This window comes from Rosa rugosa, chromosome 4, assembly GCF_958449725.1.
Source record: "Rosa rugosa chromosome 4, drRosRugo1.1, whole genome shotgun sequence".
NCBI lineage: Eukaryota > Viridiplantae > Streptophyta > Magnoliopsida > Rosales > Rosaceae > Rosa > Rosa rugosa.
This window is the reverse complement of record NC_084823.1, coordinates 11104763-11125095: the sequence shown is the minus strand read 5'-3', so window position 1 is coordinate 11125095 and position 20333 is coordinate 11104763. Positions and strand designations below refer to the sequence as shown.

Genomic DNA, 20333 nt, shown 5'->3' with positions numbered 1-20333 from the left:
CTACAGGTTCTCTCTCTCTCTCTCTCTCTCTCTCTCTGTCTCTCTCTCTCTCTATACACAGACGAAGATGTATTCTTTATACGTATCTTGCTCGTTACGGTATAGGGATGGACTGCAAGTGGAGATGGTGGCATTTTTCTCCCTGATATTCCAAAGTGGTTTGCGTATGTCAGAAAGAGTGAGCTAGTCTTTTTTCAAGTGCCTCAAGTTATTGGTTGCAATTTAGAGGCTTTTATTGTGTGCGCAGTTTGTTCTTCTTCGTTCAACGAGCACGTATCTCCAACTGGTATTTCCATTTTTGTTACAAATTACACCAAGCTCATTAACTTTGCTGTCCGGCCAGATCATCTCACTGAAATAACTTCAGATGAAGTGGTTTGGCAGGTAAATCTGTCAAACAAAGACTTCAATTTGGAAGGTGGTGACTTTGTTGAGGTTGAAGCTGTAACTGGATCAAGTTTCACTGTAAAGAATACAGGGGTCGGTCTAGTATGGGATCCCAAACTTGTCAATGAAAATAAGATAGAGAGTGAGCCTATCCCATATGAGTGTGAGTCATCACTTCGTCCTGCCGCTTCATTTGATCATGACTTATCTGATGAGAACCGACCTTCACAAACGTCGAGGCAGGAGCAACAGCCCATGAGACTGCAAGTACACCAGCTCAAAAGTGGCTCAAGCTCACAAGCAAAACCCAAAGTCAGACGTCGCAATCCTTGCAGTTGTTGGTGGTAGTTTTCTAGGGTTCTTCCTTAAGGTAGAAAAATATAAGATTAGCTGATTGGTACATAGCTCTTGTATTAACCGAGCTCATTTTGATGAAAATCACATCCACCCCAACCAAAAGGCACATGTCCTAGCTTGGAGGCTGACTAGAAAAATTAGCATTTCCTATAATGAATTGTTATGATGCTATATTGATGTGATTGAAATGACCAGTGAGTTATTGGTTTTACTTCTCCTTGCCATGTGGAAACTTCAAGACAAAAGATCTGTGGGTAAATTTGTTCCTGAAAATTGAGATAGCTAGAAATTCATTCCTTATGCGCATTCTGCTAAAATAGAAGTATACTGCAAGACAATATGTTTCTAGCGCACCCTAAATTCAATGAGTTTCAAGTTCCTTTTGTAATCAATCGCTGGATATTATCATGATTCTATAGAATTGAGCAGACTTCATGAATAAAAGAAGAAAAGAGCATAAGCTGACATGAGTTTCCATTCAAGTAGATACTGATAAACAAAGACAAAAGGACAATCTTTTCAGGAAACACGTAAAAATCATCATACCGTTGTAGGAATGGGCTAATTCTCATATCCCTGGTTACATTTCATAGGCCAATAATTTCCAAGACTACATTTTGTTCCATGTTCATCAATCCTGAAATGGATGAAAGATTTGAGAATGCAGCTCTGAATTAGACTTACAGCTAGCGGAGTGTAACAAAATACTTTTTTTTTTTTAGTCAAACAAGCTAGTGTAACAAAATCCTTAAAGGGATATGCATTTGTAAGAAACTAAGAACGAAGTAAAGAACGAAGAACTTCATCTTTTCACTCCTGGACTGGATGAGTCAGCTTCAGAAAGTTACTTTTTAGTTACATATGGAGGGTTTTTAAGAATACAAAAACCTAGGACATCTCACAATTAATTGGCATGATGTTGTGGTTCAAAGTTCAAACCATCCAGTCTTATGTAATTGAAATGACCAGTCAGTCATTAGTTAACTTCTCTTTGCCATTGATCAGAAGTAGTTAAGTTCAAGTAGATTCATTTTGTTTAGCCTCCACAGTCGACTTTCCACAATCACTTGGTATAGGTGCAAAGAGGCAATCTGACCATTTCAGTTTCTGCATTCTTATGGCACGTTTACTTACTTGGAGTGGAAAACAATCATGAATCGGAGACAAATAGAATGACAGAAGAAAGGAATCGGTATTGATTCCGGAGGATTGATTCCTAAACCCATCTCTCCCCCCTTCGTAATCAAATTCCTAAATATTCAGGAATCGATTCCTGATAAATAGGTGGGACCTACACCAATTCCGATTCCTTCATGTGTTAGTAAACACAGGAATTCTTTTACCCGGAATCATTCCGATTCCTTTATGTGTTAGTAAACACAGGGGTGTTTTTACTCCATAATCATTCCATTCTATTCCATTCCATTCCAAGTAAGTAAACGTGCCCTTAGTACAAAGGGAGTTATTGGAAATGGAAGACTGTGTTCAGAGTATTCTTTTGTCTTTGCCTTCTTTCCCAAAGGGAGCCATATAATGGTTGTCATAAGGGAAAATTTTGCAAACAGTACATCAACTAAAGGCCACTAATAATTTTGATACATAAAGTTCCAAACTGATCATTTTGGTACACGAAATCTGAAGCCCGACCCAATATATAGACACGACGTCAATGACGCCGTTAACTTTTATGTCATTGTTCATTTGTTAAAGGGTAATTTAGTACTCTCACACTCTGACTCACTTTTTTAGTAAAAAAAAAAAAAAAGGGATCTCAGATTCTCATCTCTCTCTCTCCCTCCCTCCCCACATACCCAAACCTAGGAAGCTTAGAAAGTCACAACTTGATGATGGACAGACAAGGCATCTCATCAAAACTGACACTTATTACAATTAAGGTTAACGAAAATCTGCCAATAGACACACAAAAACAGTACAAGAAGTCTTAAAGTGAAATTATACCATCTGGGTCTGTAAACTGTTCTTCCTACCTCTCATTCTGGGGCTCAATTTCCTCAGCGACTTTCTGTACAGTTTTCTTACCTCTTTTTCTTGCCATGTGAACTGTCAATTTGCTATTACACCCAACAAGAAAATCAAAAATCAGCTGTAAAATTCACACACAATTCTCAAATTCTTTGCTACCACAAATACAAAATACTCAAACTTTTTGGTATAATTCACAATCAGAAACACCCAATTATGATATTATGAGCAATGTCCAACAACCCATCACCACCTCCGATGACATGTCCGGAATATTCTCTGTCGCGTACATCTTGTCGGCCTCGTTGTCCTCTTGATCATCGTCTTCTACGCCCAGAAGTCTGATGCCTACGTTCGGATCAACATGGGCCTACGTCTGTGTGGCGTCGCTGCTCATCATCTCTGTGCTGGATGTGGATGTGGTGTCGTTGCTCTACACTCAGAAGGCCCAGGCGGTGTTCGATGAAATAGCTAACAGGGGTTTGGACCCAACTGTAGTTAGTTTCAATACCTTGATTAATTAATGGCTATTGTAAATCTAGCAATCTAGAGCAAGGTTTTAAGTTGAAGGCAGATATGGAGGGGAGAACAATGTGTCCTGATTTGATTACTTCCAGCGTTTTAATAAACGGCTTGTGTAACGAATTCATGCAGGTTGGATGATGCAAATGGGTTGTTTGATGAATCCAATAAAGAGAAGATGTGGATGGTTGGAATTGCAGAGGTGATCGGGATTGGGAGGGGGGAAGAGATATGGGTGCTGATAGAGAGAGAGAGAGAGAAGGGATGGCATGGGTTAAGCATCTGACTCTGGACGTTCGAGCTAAGTTATTTAAAAAGAAAGAAGGCCGAGTGCTCATAATAAAAAATCTGAATAGACCATATTACCCCTTAAATTAACGGTGTCATTGACGTCGTGTCTAGATAGTGGGTCGGACTTCAGATTTCGTGTACCGAAATGCTCGGTTTGAAACTTTATGTATAGAAATTATTAGTGGCCTTTACTTGGTGTACTATTTGCAAAATTTTCCCTAAGTCGCCGTGTAATATACCCTCAGCCTAATTAAACAATTTAAACTATGCCACTCTCTCATCTCTCTCCCCTCTTGTTTGGACCCAAAATGAACATTTTGGCCTGACAAGGCACGTCTTGGAGAAATTGAGCCAATATCAGTGGCTCAAGCTATATATTGTCAACAAGCTCGAAATATATATTTAGAGGCTAAATAAAGCCTACTATGGAAGCATGGAAGCATGAAAAATCAACTTTAGCACATTTTCCTACTTCGGCTAGGAGAAACCGAGCTAAACAAGGAAAGAGGTGAAGAAGACTAATCAAATGAAATCGAAATAAGCTAAAACTTTCCATATTAAATCTAGAAAGCCCAAGGATCATTTCTTATGAAGAGTGCCAGAGCTAGTTTTGAGTGGAAGGCCTTCAAACAATCAGTCCAATTTTCTGCAGAAGAAAAACTGGAAAACTGGACCTGTAAGAGGTCCAGCAGCATTTCCGGCCCAACCACATAGAAGAAAGCTTTGAAAATTTGCCACAATGATCTACACTCATTATGGATCATTTTATATGAAGAAGTCGAAGGCCCATTTTGAGTTCTTGGTGGAGATATAGCTGCAGAAAAATTGGAGCAGTAAGTGCTTAAACCTAACATTCCATTAGTGTTTTAAGTGCTTAACACTACTACAAAAATTCAATCAGACGACGCCTCTCACACGACGCATCATAATTTTCAATTAAACGACGCCTCTCACACGACGCATCATAATGTTCTTGTCCTGTTAGCTAACAATTGATCCGGAAACTTTCATGTTATTTGGACACTCAGTATATTTGGTGAATTTTCTAAATCAACTGGAGCTGCGTTTGTTTTTAAGAAACCTGACAGTTCAGTCAGTTTGCATCCATCTTTTACCTTACTTCTCAAACTCCGATTAGCTTGAAATTTTAGTATGTTGTACCTTGAGATGTCTGCCTTTATTCTGGAAAATTTCAACTTCATTGTTGCACAAATGAATTTTTAGTAAGTCCCCGAAGTTGAACTTCATTGGACTTGTTGTCTTTGCAGGTAGTACTTGTTTTGGATGGTATGAATTGAGTTATATATGTAGCAGTAGCAGCAGAAGCTAGTGCTTTGAATTAGGTAGTTAGCTTCAAATAAGTTGTAGTAGTACATTTGATCTGGTGTAAATCAAAGACTCTAAAATGCTGAACTAAATGATTTATCTTTGTCTTGTATACAGTAGGTGTTGGTAGTCTCGAGTGAGCAACAAAGCTTGCAAAGCTAGACTATTGATCCAGATGCAGCTAGAACTACAGAAAGACATCAAAAAGCTCCTAAAAGGCCTATTCGAATTAGTGCTTGGAAGCTTGCAAAGCTAGACTCCAATGGTGCCATGAGAGCGGCAAAGCTTGCCAAACTAGACTCCTTAAGTAAATTTTTGGATGTGTATTGCTAGGAGAGTAGTATTAGATGTACTCCTTTTGTAGATGAAAGATTACTTTGCACAATCTACTTGTTGCATGATTTGGATTATAACAATTTTTTCTATATATTGATCAGCTACTCTTAATTTGATCATTTTTTATTTCAGTTCCAGCATATACAATGCATTGAATCATTCTATTAGGACAACAATAACCACAAAAAAACTGTCGTATGTGTACAATAGTCACAATGACCCAAATAAAAACTGTCGTCTGAATGTAAAATAGATAATGGATACTTTGAAAAACTGTCGTCTGAATGAAAGTCACACAACGGGCATAAAATAAAGCGACATCTGAATTGCAATCACACAACAGTTTCTAAAGTCGCCCGTCGTCTGAAGAATAGTCACGCAATAATTAATGCTGTCGACAGGCTGCTGGCATGCTGCCGAGGGCTTCACACGACGGTTCCCTACAATCGACTTTCATCAGACGGCGCCTCGATATACGACGGTTTGCCTTCATAACAGACGACAGTTTTTAGCCGTCGTCTGATTCAATTTTTGTAGTAGTGTAAACGTAACATTCCATTAGTGTTTAAGTGCTTGAACCTAACAATTCCATAATCTCATAAGTGCACCATAATCTCATAAGTGCTCCACCATGATCCCATTAAGTGCTCCATTATGATTTGTTTAAAGGCCAAATAGTGTTGCTTGGAAGCCTATATATAGAGGCAAAAACAAGACAACAAGACACCAACACATTCACAACATCAAAACATCTCTAAGATGATCTAAGTTCTCTCTAGAGCAACCTCTCTAAGAGCAACTCCTCTCCTTCTCTTTCTCTTACCGGTGATCACACTCCTAGTCCTAGTCTTCTTAGAAGCCGACTTTCAGTGCCACCAAACCCTCTGTCAACGTGCTTCGATCCTAGTCTCCTCGGGAGCCGATTGTAGTACCACGACCAAAGACACCAATTCATTCACAACAAACATCTCTAAGATGATCTAAGTTCTCTCTAGAGCAACCTCTCTAAGAGCAACTCCTCTCCTTCTCTTTCTCTTACCGGTGATCACACTCCAAGTCCTAGTCTCCTTAGGAGCCGACTTTCAGTGCCACCAAACTCTCTCTCAACGTACTTCGGTCCTAGTCTCCTCGGGAGCCGACGGTAGTGCCGCGACCACAACGGTTACAGAACCAGCCAAGCAAGGGTAACGCCCTAGCAACCCAGCCAAGCTAAAGTCACGCTTTAGCAAGTTCTCTCTACTTCCCAACGGTTCTCGCTCTGCTCGATCTACAACATCGAGTATCGATTTGGTGACGCAAGAAGATTAGCAAAAGTCCTCACCACGAGGCACAAAGAATCCCACGACGAGGTTGGTGCTCTCCTCGTCCACAATCGCTCAAAAGAAGTCAGGTCAAGGGACACCCCCGACGACCGCACCCTAACGGTGCTGGCACGCCCGCACAGAAAAGAGACTGTTGACCAGCTGTAGCAAAATTCTGGAGCCAAATATTTTGGCACGCCCAGTGGGACAAAACTATAGTCTTTTTGTATTCACCATCATTGGGATGCCAGAGGAAAATCTTTACCAAAAGAAATTCTTGAAATCATGCCTGTCTTCATGCGCATACCTATCCCGGAGAATGCGAGCATAGAGGAGCGACTTGCTATCTTTCAACAGAACACTGCTTCGTATTATGCGAATTTGAAAAAGGTCCTGGCAGCGCAGCAGAAGAGGATGGATGAACTTTTCCAATCAGCCCAACAAGAGTCGCGGCAGACCTGGGAGCAGCTGGCCGATGTGACCCAACTAGCCCAAGAAAACCACCAGCAGTCGATGAATGTCGTTGCAACCCAGCACAAACAAACCTCATCGGAGTTCGCGACCTTGCGCAAAGAAGGTTCCAGCTTGGCTACTCAAGTCAATTCGCATCAAGACAAATTGGAACATCAAGAAGCTGCTCGCGAAGAGGTCATTTCTGAGACTAACTTGCCTATAGGTGGCAATCAACCTAAGGGTCTCACTGGTGAGTCACAGCCTTACACAGAGGCTGTGCATGGAAAAGGTCATCAACAATATTGTTCTTCTGACAATACAATTGTCTCTGAACAAATATCTGATTTCTCCACTGATCAAGCCAAATACGTGGCTACTGATCAGATGCATGGGGGGCAAGATATGGCCCATGATCATCCCTTTGATCAAAAGAAGCAAGTTCATGATCATTTTAATTATGACTCTGCTACACGTCATCATGATCATGCAAAGGGTCAAGGGCTGGGCCTACCTTGCTATCATCAATTTAGCCTTAGCCATGCTGGACGTCATGGTGGAGTTAATCAATTAAGCCATGGCCAACTTAATTATCAATTAAGTTGTGGTCTACATAAGCCAATCTGTGGTTTTATTAATCAATTCAACTTGAAGTTCTTCATATATTCTTCAAGGCCAAGCGGTGGCTTTGATATATGTGGAAGGCACATCTACAACCCACGTTGCATGAATGGCCAGAACAATTATTCTAGTGGCCAAGTTATCCTTCGCAACTGTAAATTTGAGTATCATCAATACAAGTTAACTCTTGTTTATAATTATCCAGTAAGTGAAGCTCTTGATGTGGAGAATTCAGACCAGCAAGTGGTCGTCTATAATGGCCAATCTGTCGCTAATCCTGAATACACCATGTTCTATGACATGGTAGTTGGCGACAAAGCCAATCTTGGAACATCTTCATCTCCAAAAGTGCAATTGAAGATCATGTTTCTCCAACCAACAAAGATACTTGGGGAGCAAGATTACTCCTCCTACGAGCCAAATTTTTCCCAAGTTTTCGATGAGAAGTATCTTTGTTCTTTTCCTACAAGCTCTCACAGGAAGGATTTTTACCCTACAAATTTTGATACATCGGAGCTTGGAATGAAGCATAGATGGCCTCCCCCATGGTCTTCTAGAGGTTAGCCAAACGTGTTGCTGCTAGCTCCTTGCTTTTTTGTTAATTTCCTATCAGTTTTCAGTTGTTTTTTACCTTTATTTTCATAGTTAAAAAAAAAAAAAAAAAAGGTTGAATTTGGTAAGGGGTTGTGAATCATAACGGAATAGGTGAAGTATCTTTTGTTAATATTGGTCTAAACTCCTTATTGGTGCCTAGTTCAGGTCCTTTAAGGTTAAGGGCGGCTTTTATTAACACTTGTTGAATTGTCTTCACACTTATGACATTTCTCATCTTAGTAAGTATAGCCTATGTGAAATGGTGTCTAGAAAGGGGACAACGTTCATGACAGGTTCTTGAATCCAGAAGTGCGTGCAAATGGGCCTAAACCACTATGTGGGAGTAGCTCATGCCAAAATGGATTCTACCTCTCTTGTTCGCCCTCCCCCACCTGGCCATTTCAGTAAGGTTACCCAAAGGATTTGAAAGAAAAATTGTGTCTAGGAGACTATACTTGGGCCGCATGTCTAAACCTTGATTCACATTGTCTCATTGAATTCAGCTACTTAAAAAAAAAAGTCATAAATACAACTCTTCGGGGGCAATTATAGTGTTCCTACACTCGCGAAGCTATTAAGCCAAGTCAGCGGCTCCGGAAACTTTTTCCAGTTTTGCCCTCGCAGGAAAGGCTGAGCTCAAGGGAAATGTGAGAGCCACCACCGTGACCACCACCTCCATCGGAAGTAGTCTTCATGTTTCCAAAGATGTCCTCACCGTGCATGGGAAATAGTGGAAGGGTTTTAATCTCCTGGTGATCTTCTCCTCATTGTTCCATGATGGATCCACCAACCCCAGCAGAACTAGTTGACCCAAAATTGAGATTAATGGATCCACCAACAAGCCCTGATCTTTGCTTGGGCACTTGAACATCCGAAGTGAGCTTCTTCTTTTTCAGCTTCTCCCGAGCCCTTTGATTCTGGAACCAATAAAAGACGTTCTTGTTCTCGATCTGTCCGTACCATTTTAGCTGGAGAGTGATCCTCTGAACCTGCTCTACAGTGGGGGACTTAACTCCTTTGTCATCGTAAAGCTCATTAAGGATTATTATTTGATCTGTAGTAGGAAGCCACCTGGTATTACTCTGCTTGCAATGCATGTTAGGATTACTCTTGGCTGCTTTGCTGCTTCCTCCATCCTCGGTTGGATGCTGGTTTTGTGGTTCCATTGATGATGGCTTGAGAGAATGTGAGAATGGAAGAGTGATAATGATAAGCAATTAAGAAAGATTGCTGTTGATGAAACGATTTTGGGATTGGAAATTTGGGTTTATAATATGGAGGAAGATATAGGCATGCAAATGTCCACCCTTGGATGGACGGTCAAAGAGAAGAGTCAGGTGTCAGTAAAGCGTGATTAAAGTTGCCCTAAATTTCAGAAAAGAATGAATTATTGGCGCGTGAGGGAACCGAACGGTTTTCGAGGATGTAACTATTCCATTTTCAATATTATCTTCTCACGGTGTTGTTTTCAACAGCTAATGCGAATTGAGTTGGGGCCAGCAAGTGGATCCAAAAGATAAATATTTTCTCAAAACCCTCGTCGCGAGACTCGATTTGACGCAGAACATATTTTAAAAAGTTCATATTACTTTCAATATACAACTATGGGGGCCTATATTTGAGGCTTTGCGAGAAACAATTATTGGCTTCTCATGGATATTGGAATATCAGGATAAGAAAATATTATTGTATTCATAAAGTGGTTGTGCGGCCAAAAGCAGTACATTCATTACATAGCCAAAAGTGGCTAGAATACAAAACAGGAATCTTCGGATATCTTCTAAATCTTTTCTCAAGTGGAAGCAGCTATGGAATCCAACGTCGGATTGAGCCGCACCATTATCTTAAGGAGGGCAGACTTCAGGGAAGGAAAAAGAGGAGTAACGGAGCCCCCGCGCCCCCTTTACGTGGAAATGGCAGAGGAATACAACATAGACTTGGCCAACGCCAGTATCCATGAGAAGGGGAGACTCTAGTAAAAGAAAATAGAGCCTCCAAGCCCCTTCAATTGGAAGCAGGTATGGAATCCAACGCCGGGTTGAGCCGTGCCATTATCTCAAGGAGGGGCAGAGAGTGAAGGAACCGAATATCAGCTTGAGTCTCTGCACCCCCTCTAGCCTTGGTAACCACCATTAGTTGGACGTGAAGTATAGGAACATCCATTCTGTAGCTTGAACCCATTCCTTTAAAGAGTCCATCCATTCTCATCCCTCCAAGATTCTATCAAGAAGAGAAAGGGGGAGAAGGAGGTGAGAACCAAAGCCCCTTCCATCTGGAGGGCACAACACGGGCCGGGTCCAGAAGGAAGGAAATAGAGAAGGAAAGATGAACCTCAATTTGGCTTCCCTCCCTTCCCCGATTTGCTCCAAGTGGGGGATCCTAATAAAGATGGTCTCGTACGATCGTGGATCTCACACTCGGAGCCCCCTCGTGTTTCTAAACCAATCTGAAGCCTGGCATTGTTGTTGCAAAATTCCAGAAAGGCGAAACAAGGGGTTGCCTAAGATTAGGCCATAAGGCCTAACCCAGGCTTAAGGTTACGCCATAAAGCCTAAAATTTAGAGGCTAAAGGTCATTTCATGAGGGGAAGATTTGTGAAGAAGGAGAAAGAGAAGCAAGGACTGAAAGGCCATTTCTTGAATGTTTCAGAAAATTTGTTGTGAGTATTCCTTGCCCAAAATACAACTATTTAAAGGGACTTCAGGAAAATCCCCACCCTTGGATGGATGGTTAAAGAGTCAAACCGATGTCAGTAAATCGAGATTAGTGATTCCAAATCTTGGGAAAAAAAGGACTAGTAGCATGTGAGGAGCGGTTTTTGAGGAGTTAGCTATTAAAAGAATGGATTATTGGAATTTGAGGAGACCGACCAGTTTATGAGGGGGCCTACAAAGATTGGCCTGCAAAGTTCAATTTCAAACAAAGTTCCTCCACGTGGCGTTTCGCCTCAATAGCACCAGCTTCGGCCTGAGTGGCCCGATCTCTGATATGGGCCAGGTTGCGACCCATTTATTCAGAAGCAGCCAAAGGTTCATCGAGTTGAGCTTATTCTGCAACAATCGCATTCTCAACAAAGGCTAAACGGGCTTGGAGATCCTCGATCCGAAGTTTGAAGTTGGACCTTTGGATTTGTAGTTCCCGCAGGCGGATGGCTCGCTCATTTAAAATACCGCAGGGGATGTCCATTTCTTGGGAAAGGTTATTCAAAGCCTCTCGAGCGTTGTGAGCTTGGGTGTTCGCTGCTGATTGATGGCTGCGAGCCCTACTAAGTTCATTCAACAGATCGTCAATAGCACTAAATTGCTGCAGGGTCAATACCTTCTCCTGGCAAAGATACCTTAGGGCTTCTAAGACTCGCGGGAGAATGTCAGTCTCCAATACCTGAGGACCCGGATGTTTGCGAAGCACCATTTTAGCTTCATCCACAGCAGAAGGAGGAGTTACCTCCAACACCCTCATCAATCTCTAGAATCTGGTAGGAGGAGGAGGCAGCAGAGGCCCCACAGGATCACGAACCACCAATGCAAAAGGGTGGACAGCTTCCTCAGTTTCTTCATCTTCAACAGGTTGGTCTGTCCCTTCAGCCTCAGGGGAATCTGGAAACTCAAATCGCGGCTCACCATGGGCAAGTGGAGCAGATTCAAGCACAGAGCCCTCAGCTTCGACGGTTGTCTCATTTGTTTGCGAGACTTGGGGGGAACCACCACCGTCAGTATCATTTTCCATCTCTGGGGCGACTGTCCCGCCGATAGGACCCTCAGTGTTTGTTGCCACCTCCTCGGTACAAACAGAATCCTAGTCAGATTCAGAAAGTCAGAGAGCGGGGTTGGATCGAAAAGGAAAATGGAAAGAATTGGCCAAAAGTGGCTTACCTTTCGAGCTGTCGGGTCAATATCTGGTACGTGGTCACCAAGAGGAAGAGGCCTCACCTCATTCAGCTCTTGGACCTCTAGTGCCGCTAGAATCTCTGTCGTCATCAGTTCCTCATAAGTGGCAGAAGCCTCAGAGTGGCTTTCCACTCTTTCATGCTCCGAGGAGTCGTCATCGGAGATCGTTATTAGAATGGTAGGACCTTGCAGATGCTTTGTAGATCTGGGAGATGGAAGAGGCACCACGGGATTAGTTGATGCTTGAACTAGCGAGAGAGTTGGCTTTTCTGCAGCGGCTGAGGATCCAGCCTCGCTCAGGCGAGAGGGATCAGTGGTCCTTTGACGGACCTGTCAAAAGATATATAATGAAGATCATGCCCAGATTCTAAAATTTAAATAAGAAGGGGCCGGAGTTTACCAATCGCATTCCCAGAGGTTCGTCATCTTCAAAACTCTCTTCGACGGATTGAGACCTATCGCGTTTGCAAGCAAAGACAGCAGTGACCTGTACGAGAAAAGAATCACAATTCAAAAAGGGGGAAAGCACCAAATATGCAAGTTTGGGATCGTTCTTGACCAAATTACCTCAGCAGGATCTTCATCATGAGAAGACTCTCCATCAAGAGTCTCCTCTACTATTGCCCTTTGTTCCTCGGCCTGAACAGAGTTTGTCTTGCTCCGGTTGGTTTGCTGCAAAACACACTCAGGAATGAGAGCGAGAAAATCAAGACAAGGAAAAGGAATGGTGAAGAAAGACAAAAACTTATTGTTACCCTAGGCTCGTGGATTTGTATCCTTGGACGCGATAAGCGAGAAGGAAGAATAGGTCGCTGGGTTTGTGCTGCAGGGTTGGAGAAGCGCTCAAGAATCTCGCGGTCCTTCGGACCAGGAGTACTCATGCCACGAAAGATCAGGACAAAGAGTTCGTCATGTGGTAGGTCCCAACAGTTCACGGACACTTCTTTCCACCAATCAACATAATCATCATCGACATCGTTGAGGGGGTACAACGCTCTGACCCAAGAGGGAATCACTATCAAAGTAAACTGACTCTGAAAGGGGGCAGACCCAGGCGGGGTTAATCTCCGCCAAGAGGTGTAGTAATTGACAGAATCAACTAGAGGCCAGGGTACCAACTGGGCCAACCCAAATTGGCGAGCAAAGTGGTTAGGGGCGTAGAGCTCGTAACTTACGCGATCAGTGGCAAGACGAATATCCAAGCAGGAGATGGCGCGACGAAAGGCCAGGAGAGCTCTTTCACTGTGATCCCGTCCATTGGGCAGAAAGCCATCATCAAGGGGAGGAGGGAATCACCTAGAAAGGACTATTTTTGGGTCCGGCATCTCTCCCAGCAAGTACAAGTAAATAAAACACTCGGAGTAGGGTGGACCTCGATACCTTACGTTGCGGCAAAGCCAGTTCCCCAAAAGGGAATCAACTGGAGGTTCCTTTGGAATATCGCCGCGACGGAAGAGAGTGAAATAAATCTGCAGCCAAAAGGCAAGGATCCAGAAGGGGCCACTAATGTCGGTATCAAATGGGCACATTACGGCTCTATAAAGGGAGCGATATAACGCACCCAATACAGGTTGCCCAAGGCCAACGCAAATACCATTGTAGAGAGCAGTGGCCAGAGAATTCTAGGGCCCAGTAGGTTTGTTGGAAGAAGTGCAAAAGATAAATTTGCAAAGCCAGAATTCCAGGAATGCGATACCTCCTGTATGGTCACGCTGGGTGCAGTAATAGTCGCGCCAGAATGGGTAGGATTTGTTGTGATGCCCTTGACCAGCCATATCCATTCTCAAGGAAAATTGAATGTCATCAAACTGACCATGCACATAGGGGTCAAAGTCAATGGGCAACCCCGTGTTGGTAAGAACATCCAGCAGAGTTATGCTCATCTGCCCAAACTGGAAATCGATTCGTATTGCTGGAGGTGTTCCAGAAGCAAAGAGCGGCGGCTAGCAGTGCAGGGCTAATATTATGAAGAAGACAGAAGCATAGATCAATGGTTTGGGTGATACCCACCGCATCCCATCGGGCCAAATCTCTCGCTCGGACCTCCTGATACCAAACCTTTTCCTCGGGAGTGACGGTAGGCCAGAAGCCCACTTTCCTCCTTGGTCCCCAAATGCTAAAATCACCAGGCACCTGCCGAAGAGACGCTATGGGACGGCGGATGGGAAGCCCATAATAGGCCATAGCATCATCTGGCAAACGATCACGAGGTGTGGGACCCAGACTCGCTTGACTATCACCGCCACCAAAGCCCATCAGTCGGCTTCTCTCCTCTCCGGTCTGATGTCTACATCGAATACTCATGTTAGTCCGCCAGTTGAATGCGGCTTTCTCAGTGATTTCATCTGCCTGATCGATAACGAATGGTTTCTTGGATGCCATTTCTAGGTCGCAAGGATTACTTCTCCATTACACCTTGATTTATAGTTCAGATATTTTGGAGATTAATTTATTAGTTGGGCCAGTGAGTGGCCCTGGTTGATAATTAATGAATCATTATTCCATTTTGAGGATCGCATCTAAGGCGACAGTGAGGATATTCCACCTTTTCTTACCACCGCAGGGTCAGCATAGTGGCCTGATGTTTTTTTAATTAAAACATGATTAAAACCGATGCGGTTTTAGATGCTAAAGTTGCAGCAAGTATGGTGGTTTCACTTGGTCACACGTCATGATGTCAATAGCCATGATCCAATCATCGTCTTCGGCATAAGATTCGCAAAGGATTAAATGACAGCAAACAGTTTGCAATTTTGCATCTTATGTCGCCAAGTACTATAGGCCTTGATCAAGCCAGGAAAGCGGCTCTAACCCCTACATTTGAGAAAATCAACAGAGAACCAGTGAACAAGGCAGATACTTGTTGCTATACACATGGCGAAGCAACCACCAAGGAAGAGAAGGATCCTCATTCGAGATCAAAAGTAGTCTCCTTCGCATGAGGGGCATGCTAAAGTTCTGATCTCCTACAACCTATCCCACTTTCATCAATTCACTGCATACCAGACATCAGATCCATGAGGGGGGCAATAAAGTTGAGAAAGGAAGCGTCAGTTCCTGACAAAGGTAATTCAATAGTGGCATTCAAGCTTTATAGCCTATTTAGAGGCCTATATGGAAACAGTCAAGCCAATACAAGTGGCTTTGGAGCAACAACATTATAAGAGTAGTGTTGATTCAAGACCTCTTCAGTCAAGACGAAGACCTTTGACTTCGAGGTCTGGGGGGCAATGTTTGGACTCAAAATGAACATTTTAGCCTGACAAGGCACGTCTTGGAGAAATTGAGTCAATATCAGTGGCTCAAGCTATATATTGTCGACAAGCTCAAAATATATATTTAAAGGCTAAATAAAGCCTACTATGGAAGCATGGAAGCATGCAAAATCAACTTTAGCACATTTTCCTACTTCGGCTAGGAGAAACCGAGCTAAACAAGGAAAGAGGGGCGGCAGACTAATCAAATGAAATCGAAATGAGCTAAAACTTTCCAGATTAAATCTAGAAAGCCCAAGGATAATTTCTTATGAAGAGTGCCAGAGCTAGTTTTGAGTGGAAGGCCTTCAAACAATCAGTCCAATTTTCTGCAGAAGAAAAACTGGAAAACTGGACCTGTAAGAGGTCCAGCAGCATTTCCGGCCAAACCACAAGGAAGAAAGCTCTGAAAATTTGCCACAATAATTTACACTCATTATGGATCATTTTATATGAAGAAGTCGAAGGCCCATTTTGAGGTTTTGGTGGAGATATAGCTGCAGCAAAATTGGAGCAGTAAGTGCTTAAACCTAACATTCCATTAGTGTTTTAAGTGCTTAAACCTAACATTCCATTAGTGTTTAAGTGCTTGAACCTAACAATTCCATAATCTCATAAGTGCTCCACCATGATCCCATTAAGTGCTCCATTATGATTTGTTTAAAGGCCAAATAGTGTTGCTTGGAAGCCTATATATAGAGGCAAAAACAAGACAACATGACACCAACACATTCACAACATCAAAACATCTCTAAGATGATCTAAGTTCTCTCTAGAGCAACCTCTCTAAGAGCAACTCCTCTCATTCTCTTTCTCTTACCGGTGATCACACTCCTAGTCCTAGTCTTCTTAGAAGCTGACTTTCAGTGCCACCAAACCCTCTGTCAATGTGCTTGGATCCTAGTCTCCTCGGGAGCCGATTGTAGTACCACGACCAAAGACACCAACACATTCACAACATCAAAACATCTCTAAGATGATCTAAGTTCTCTCTAGAGAAACTTCTCTAAGAGCAACTCCTCTCCTTCTCTTTCTCTTACCGTTGATCACACTCCTAGTCCTAGTCTTCTCAGAAGCCGACTTTCAGTGCCACCAAACCCTCTGTCAACGTACTTCGGTCCTAGTCTCCTCGGGAGCCGACGGTAGTGCCGCGACCACAACAGTTATAGAACCAGCCAAGTAAGGGTAACGCCCTAGCAACCCAGTCAAGCTAAAGTCACGCTTTAGCAAGTTCTCCTCACTTCCCAGTGGTTCTCGCTCTGCTCGATCTACAACATCGAGTATTGATTGTGATTTTCAAGAAGCTCAGTAAAAGTCCTCGCCACGAGGCACAAAGAATCCCACGACGAGGTTGGTGCTCTTCTCGTCCACAATCGCTTGAAAGAAGTCAGGTCAAGGGACACCCCCGATGACCGCACCCTAACGGTGCTGGCACGCCCGCGCAGAAAAGAGACTGTTGACCAGCTGCAGCAAAATTCTGGAGCCAAACACCTCTCTCTGCAAAATCACTGGCCTCTCTCTCCCTCTCTCTCTCTCTCTCTCTCTCTCTCACACACACACACACACACACAGAAACAGTTCCTCATGTCATCAGAATCGAAGGCAGCCCAATCATGTCATCGGAATAGCTCGGTGAGGCAGTGGGACTGACGGTCGTCGTAGATCATGACCTTGTTGGGAGGGCAGAACGGGTCGGGTCCGCCGTTGAGGACAACGAAGTAGTGGCAGTGGAAGAGCATCGGGACGAATCCGAAGCCGTGTCGTGGATCGGAGGGGTCGCAGGTGTAGACGAGGAAGCCGGAGTCTGTGGCGGCAGAGAAGCAGGTGTGGTCCTGGTTGAAAGCTAGATGGAGGAGAGTGGTGGGGGATTGGGTTGGGTTTGGGGTTTCTGGTCCTTGCTTTGCTCCGGATCGGAGCTCGAGAAAATGTTGTTCTGCCTTTTTTTTTTTTTAAGGTAAAATGGGGCAGAAGGGCCAGAAAGAGAGAAAAAAGAAAAAAAAAAGTTTTATCCGGGGGGTAATACAGGGCTATTGGGGGGCAATAGACGTTTTCAAATTGATATAATCTCTTCATTTTTTTCTTTAATCAAAGTTTTAACTGTCTAATTTTAGGAATATTAGTTCCCATTCCGGCTACCAAAAGTTCTATTGAGTGGCAATAGGCCTCTATTTGGGGGCAATAGACGTTTTGAATTGATGAAATCTCCTCTTTTTTTCTTTAATCAAAGTTTTATTTGTCTAAATTTAGGGAGATTAGTTCACATTCTGGCGACTGAAAGTCCTATTGAAGGCAATAGACCTCTATTGCCCCTCTATTGCGGGGCAATAGATGTCTATTGGGGGCAATAAACCTTTCAGGTAAGATTTTCAGAAAATTCCTGTGGGCGGCAGCCGGTGACGGGATTCCGGCGACCGGTGACCGGGCTCCGGTGAAGTCTCTATGGTTTCTCTCTCTTCCATTCTCTCTCTCTCTCTCTCTCTAAGTAATAAAGGGATGAGGGTAAAATGGTATTAAAAAAATTAAAAAAAAAAAAAAATCTTAATGGGGTATTAGGGAAGACTTCCGTAGAGTGTTTTGGGTAAGAGGGAATTGAAAAAACTTAATGGGGTAAGTAGGAAAAAAATCTCTAAAAATGGGGTAAGTGGGAAAAAAATATCTAAAAATGGGGTAAGTGGACAAAAATCCCTTTTCTTTATTCTTATTTTTTCGGAATGGGAAGTTTGAATTTTAAATCTCTTCCAACATTTTGAATGGCATATATTACTGGATCTACTTGCTTGTTTCTTCAACAATTAACATTTAGTTAGTAACTAGCCTGTGTTTGCCTGGTGATATATCTGGGTCACTTACAGTTGCACCATCGTATGTGTTTGCCAGTTTGTTCAACAGGAGATATGCTCTGTGAAATTATAATATTTTTCTTCTTCTTTAAAGTGAAGAAAGAACAAAAGTGTTGAGAATATGAACTCCATGTTGGAAAATAGAGACCTATTTTATGGGATTGTAAGGATAAGAGTTTACTTTGTCCATTGCTAATTAGTTTTAGTTACGAAGCCAATATCTTTTCGAATTTTCACTACTTTATAATTTGTCTATTGCACTATCGGTTCCCAAGAATCAACCTTCCTGGAATTGAGTCAACTTGCTTGGTTGTTGAGTCAACTTGCTCTGAGTCATCCTTTCTGGAATTGTGAACATGATCAGAACCAAAGTAGATGAAGATTCATTTTGTTGGCCTCTCGACACAGTAAACACCGCACAGTCACACGATATAGGTACAAAGAGTCAATTTGACCATTTGAGTTTCTGCATATTTGTAGTGAAAAGGCCTTTGTTTGAAATTGAAGAATAAATGCAAAGCATTGTTTTGTCTTGCCGTGTTTCCCAGAGAGACCCATTTAATGTGTATTTTAACTTTGCACAGTGTAATCGTGGATAAAGAGGAGAAGATTGTATTGGACTACTCGAGTGGTCGGATGATCATTGATAGAGCTTTACAAGTCTCACTCTTGTCAAGAACTGCACAAGGCATTGCGGTTGTTCTCAGGGCATTGAATGTGTGGTAAGAGATGGACTGATATATGTAGTACAGTCGAGGCCACAAATCTAGCCTTAGCAACCGCATCATGTAATACCCTGAAAAATCCAAATTAAATTCCGTGGATTTTTAGAATTGATTTCGCGGTATTAGGAGCAAGTACGAAGCTTGGAGAAGTTGTGGAAGTAGTTCGAACGATTTTATTTTCGAAATCGAACGTTATTTAGGGGTCATCAAAAAGTGACTTTTTATACTTACGGAATTTGGGAAAACTTTCTTCATGAAAGTTGTAGAGCTCGTCGATACGATCTCGTGCATATGTGGAACGCAAAAATCGGAGTTCGTATGAGAAAGCTATGATCAATTGAAATTTGGGGAAATTTCTATAAATAGCAAAAAAATCCCGAAAATTTCCATTTTCTGCAGATTTTTCTCTCCCGAGCTCGGCTACTGTAGCCATTTCGCCTCCTTCATTCTTCCTCCTCCGTCCACAATAGGTCGAATTGTTGAGTGGGTTTTGTTCACCACACTCCCACCTACACGTCTGTGGAAGCCTTTTAGCATGGGAAGCACTGTGGAGGCCGTTGCAACCCCGGGAAGTTGCTCCGCCGAGCTAAAATCGCCCAAAATCGCCGACCTTGGTTCTCCCAACTCCGGCCACCATAGCTCGAGTTCTTTGAGGGCTTTTCTAGCCCAGAGGCCGTAGATGCTTCCCTCCAAGCGGCTTGCAACGATGTCACCTGTGGAGCTCGAATTTTGAAGATTGGGAAACTAGGGTTCTTCGAGATTCAAACATTGCGAGGTAAAATTATACTTTTTGGCTCATAATCTGACTTTGGTGTAGTTATGAAAGTTTCAATTCGAGTTAAGATGAAGAACTTTCATGTTGGGAGTTTTGTCTAATTTTGACTTTGGATGGGCGGCGGTGCCGCCACTGTGATGGTGGTTTCTGGCGACCTCCGGCCACCCTAAGTACAGTTTCTGTCCATTTTTCTGTTCTACGTGTCGATACGATCGTCTGCATATATAATTCATAATTTTTGGAGATAGTATGATTAAGTTATGAATTTTACGATTTCAATCAATTTCGATCGTTCGATTTGTGATCTGTGAAGATCGGACCGTCCGATGGACTTGTAGTTCTGATATGTTGATCGTAGGACTGTCCCGATGAATTTGTGAGGTCACGGGCGAAGATCCGACCGTTGGATCTTCGTAAAATTGTGAAATAGTGATTCAGAGTGCGATTCGTGAGAATCCGACCGTCGGATTTTCATAAAATTTTGTGGAGATGTTTATAAGGAAGATTCAGGAAGATCTGACCGTTGGATCTTCGTGATGATTTTTGGAGGATGATCCTAAAGGCGATCCGTGAGGATCCGATCGTTGGATCATCATTTAATTTCGATCCGACCGTTGGATTGTTGTTTGAGTATGTTTATGAGTTGTTGGCTAAGTTAAGATCATTGTTTGATTAGGTGATTGA

The 20333-nt window shown here is 42.8% G+C and overlaps 2 protein-coding genes and 1 long non-coding RNA gene across 4 annotated transcripts in view; all 3 read left to right on the top strand.

Moving 5' to 3' along the window:
• The window catches only part of LOC133744334 (uncharacterized), a 1517-nt gene extending 381 nt beyond the window's left edge, over window positions 1–1136 (top strand). Inside the window, exon 2 of the mRNA XM_062172462.1 lies at window positions 106–1136. Within this exon, the coding sequence (XP_062028446.1) occupies window positions 106–735 (630 nt within the window). The 3' untranslated portion in view covers window positions 736–1136. The remainder of the gene's footprint in view (window positions 1–105) is intronic.
• Window positions 1–20333, top strand: part of LOC133706537 (disease resistance protein RPV1-like) — a 94818-nt gene that overhangs the window by 6833 nt on the left and 67652 nt on the right. The gene's annotated exons all lie outside the window — the stretch shown is intronic.
• Window positions 4850–5318, top strand: LOC133742729 (uncharacterized). The gene is made up of 2 exons (XR_009862697.1): window positions 4850–4883; window positions 4984–5318. It is a non-coding gene; the product is annotated as an uncharacterized LOC133742729 (long non-coding RNA).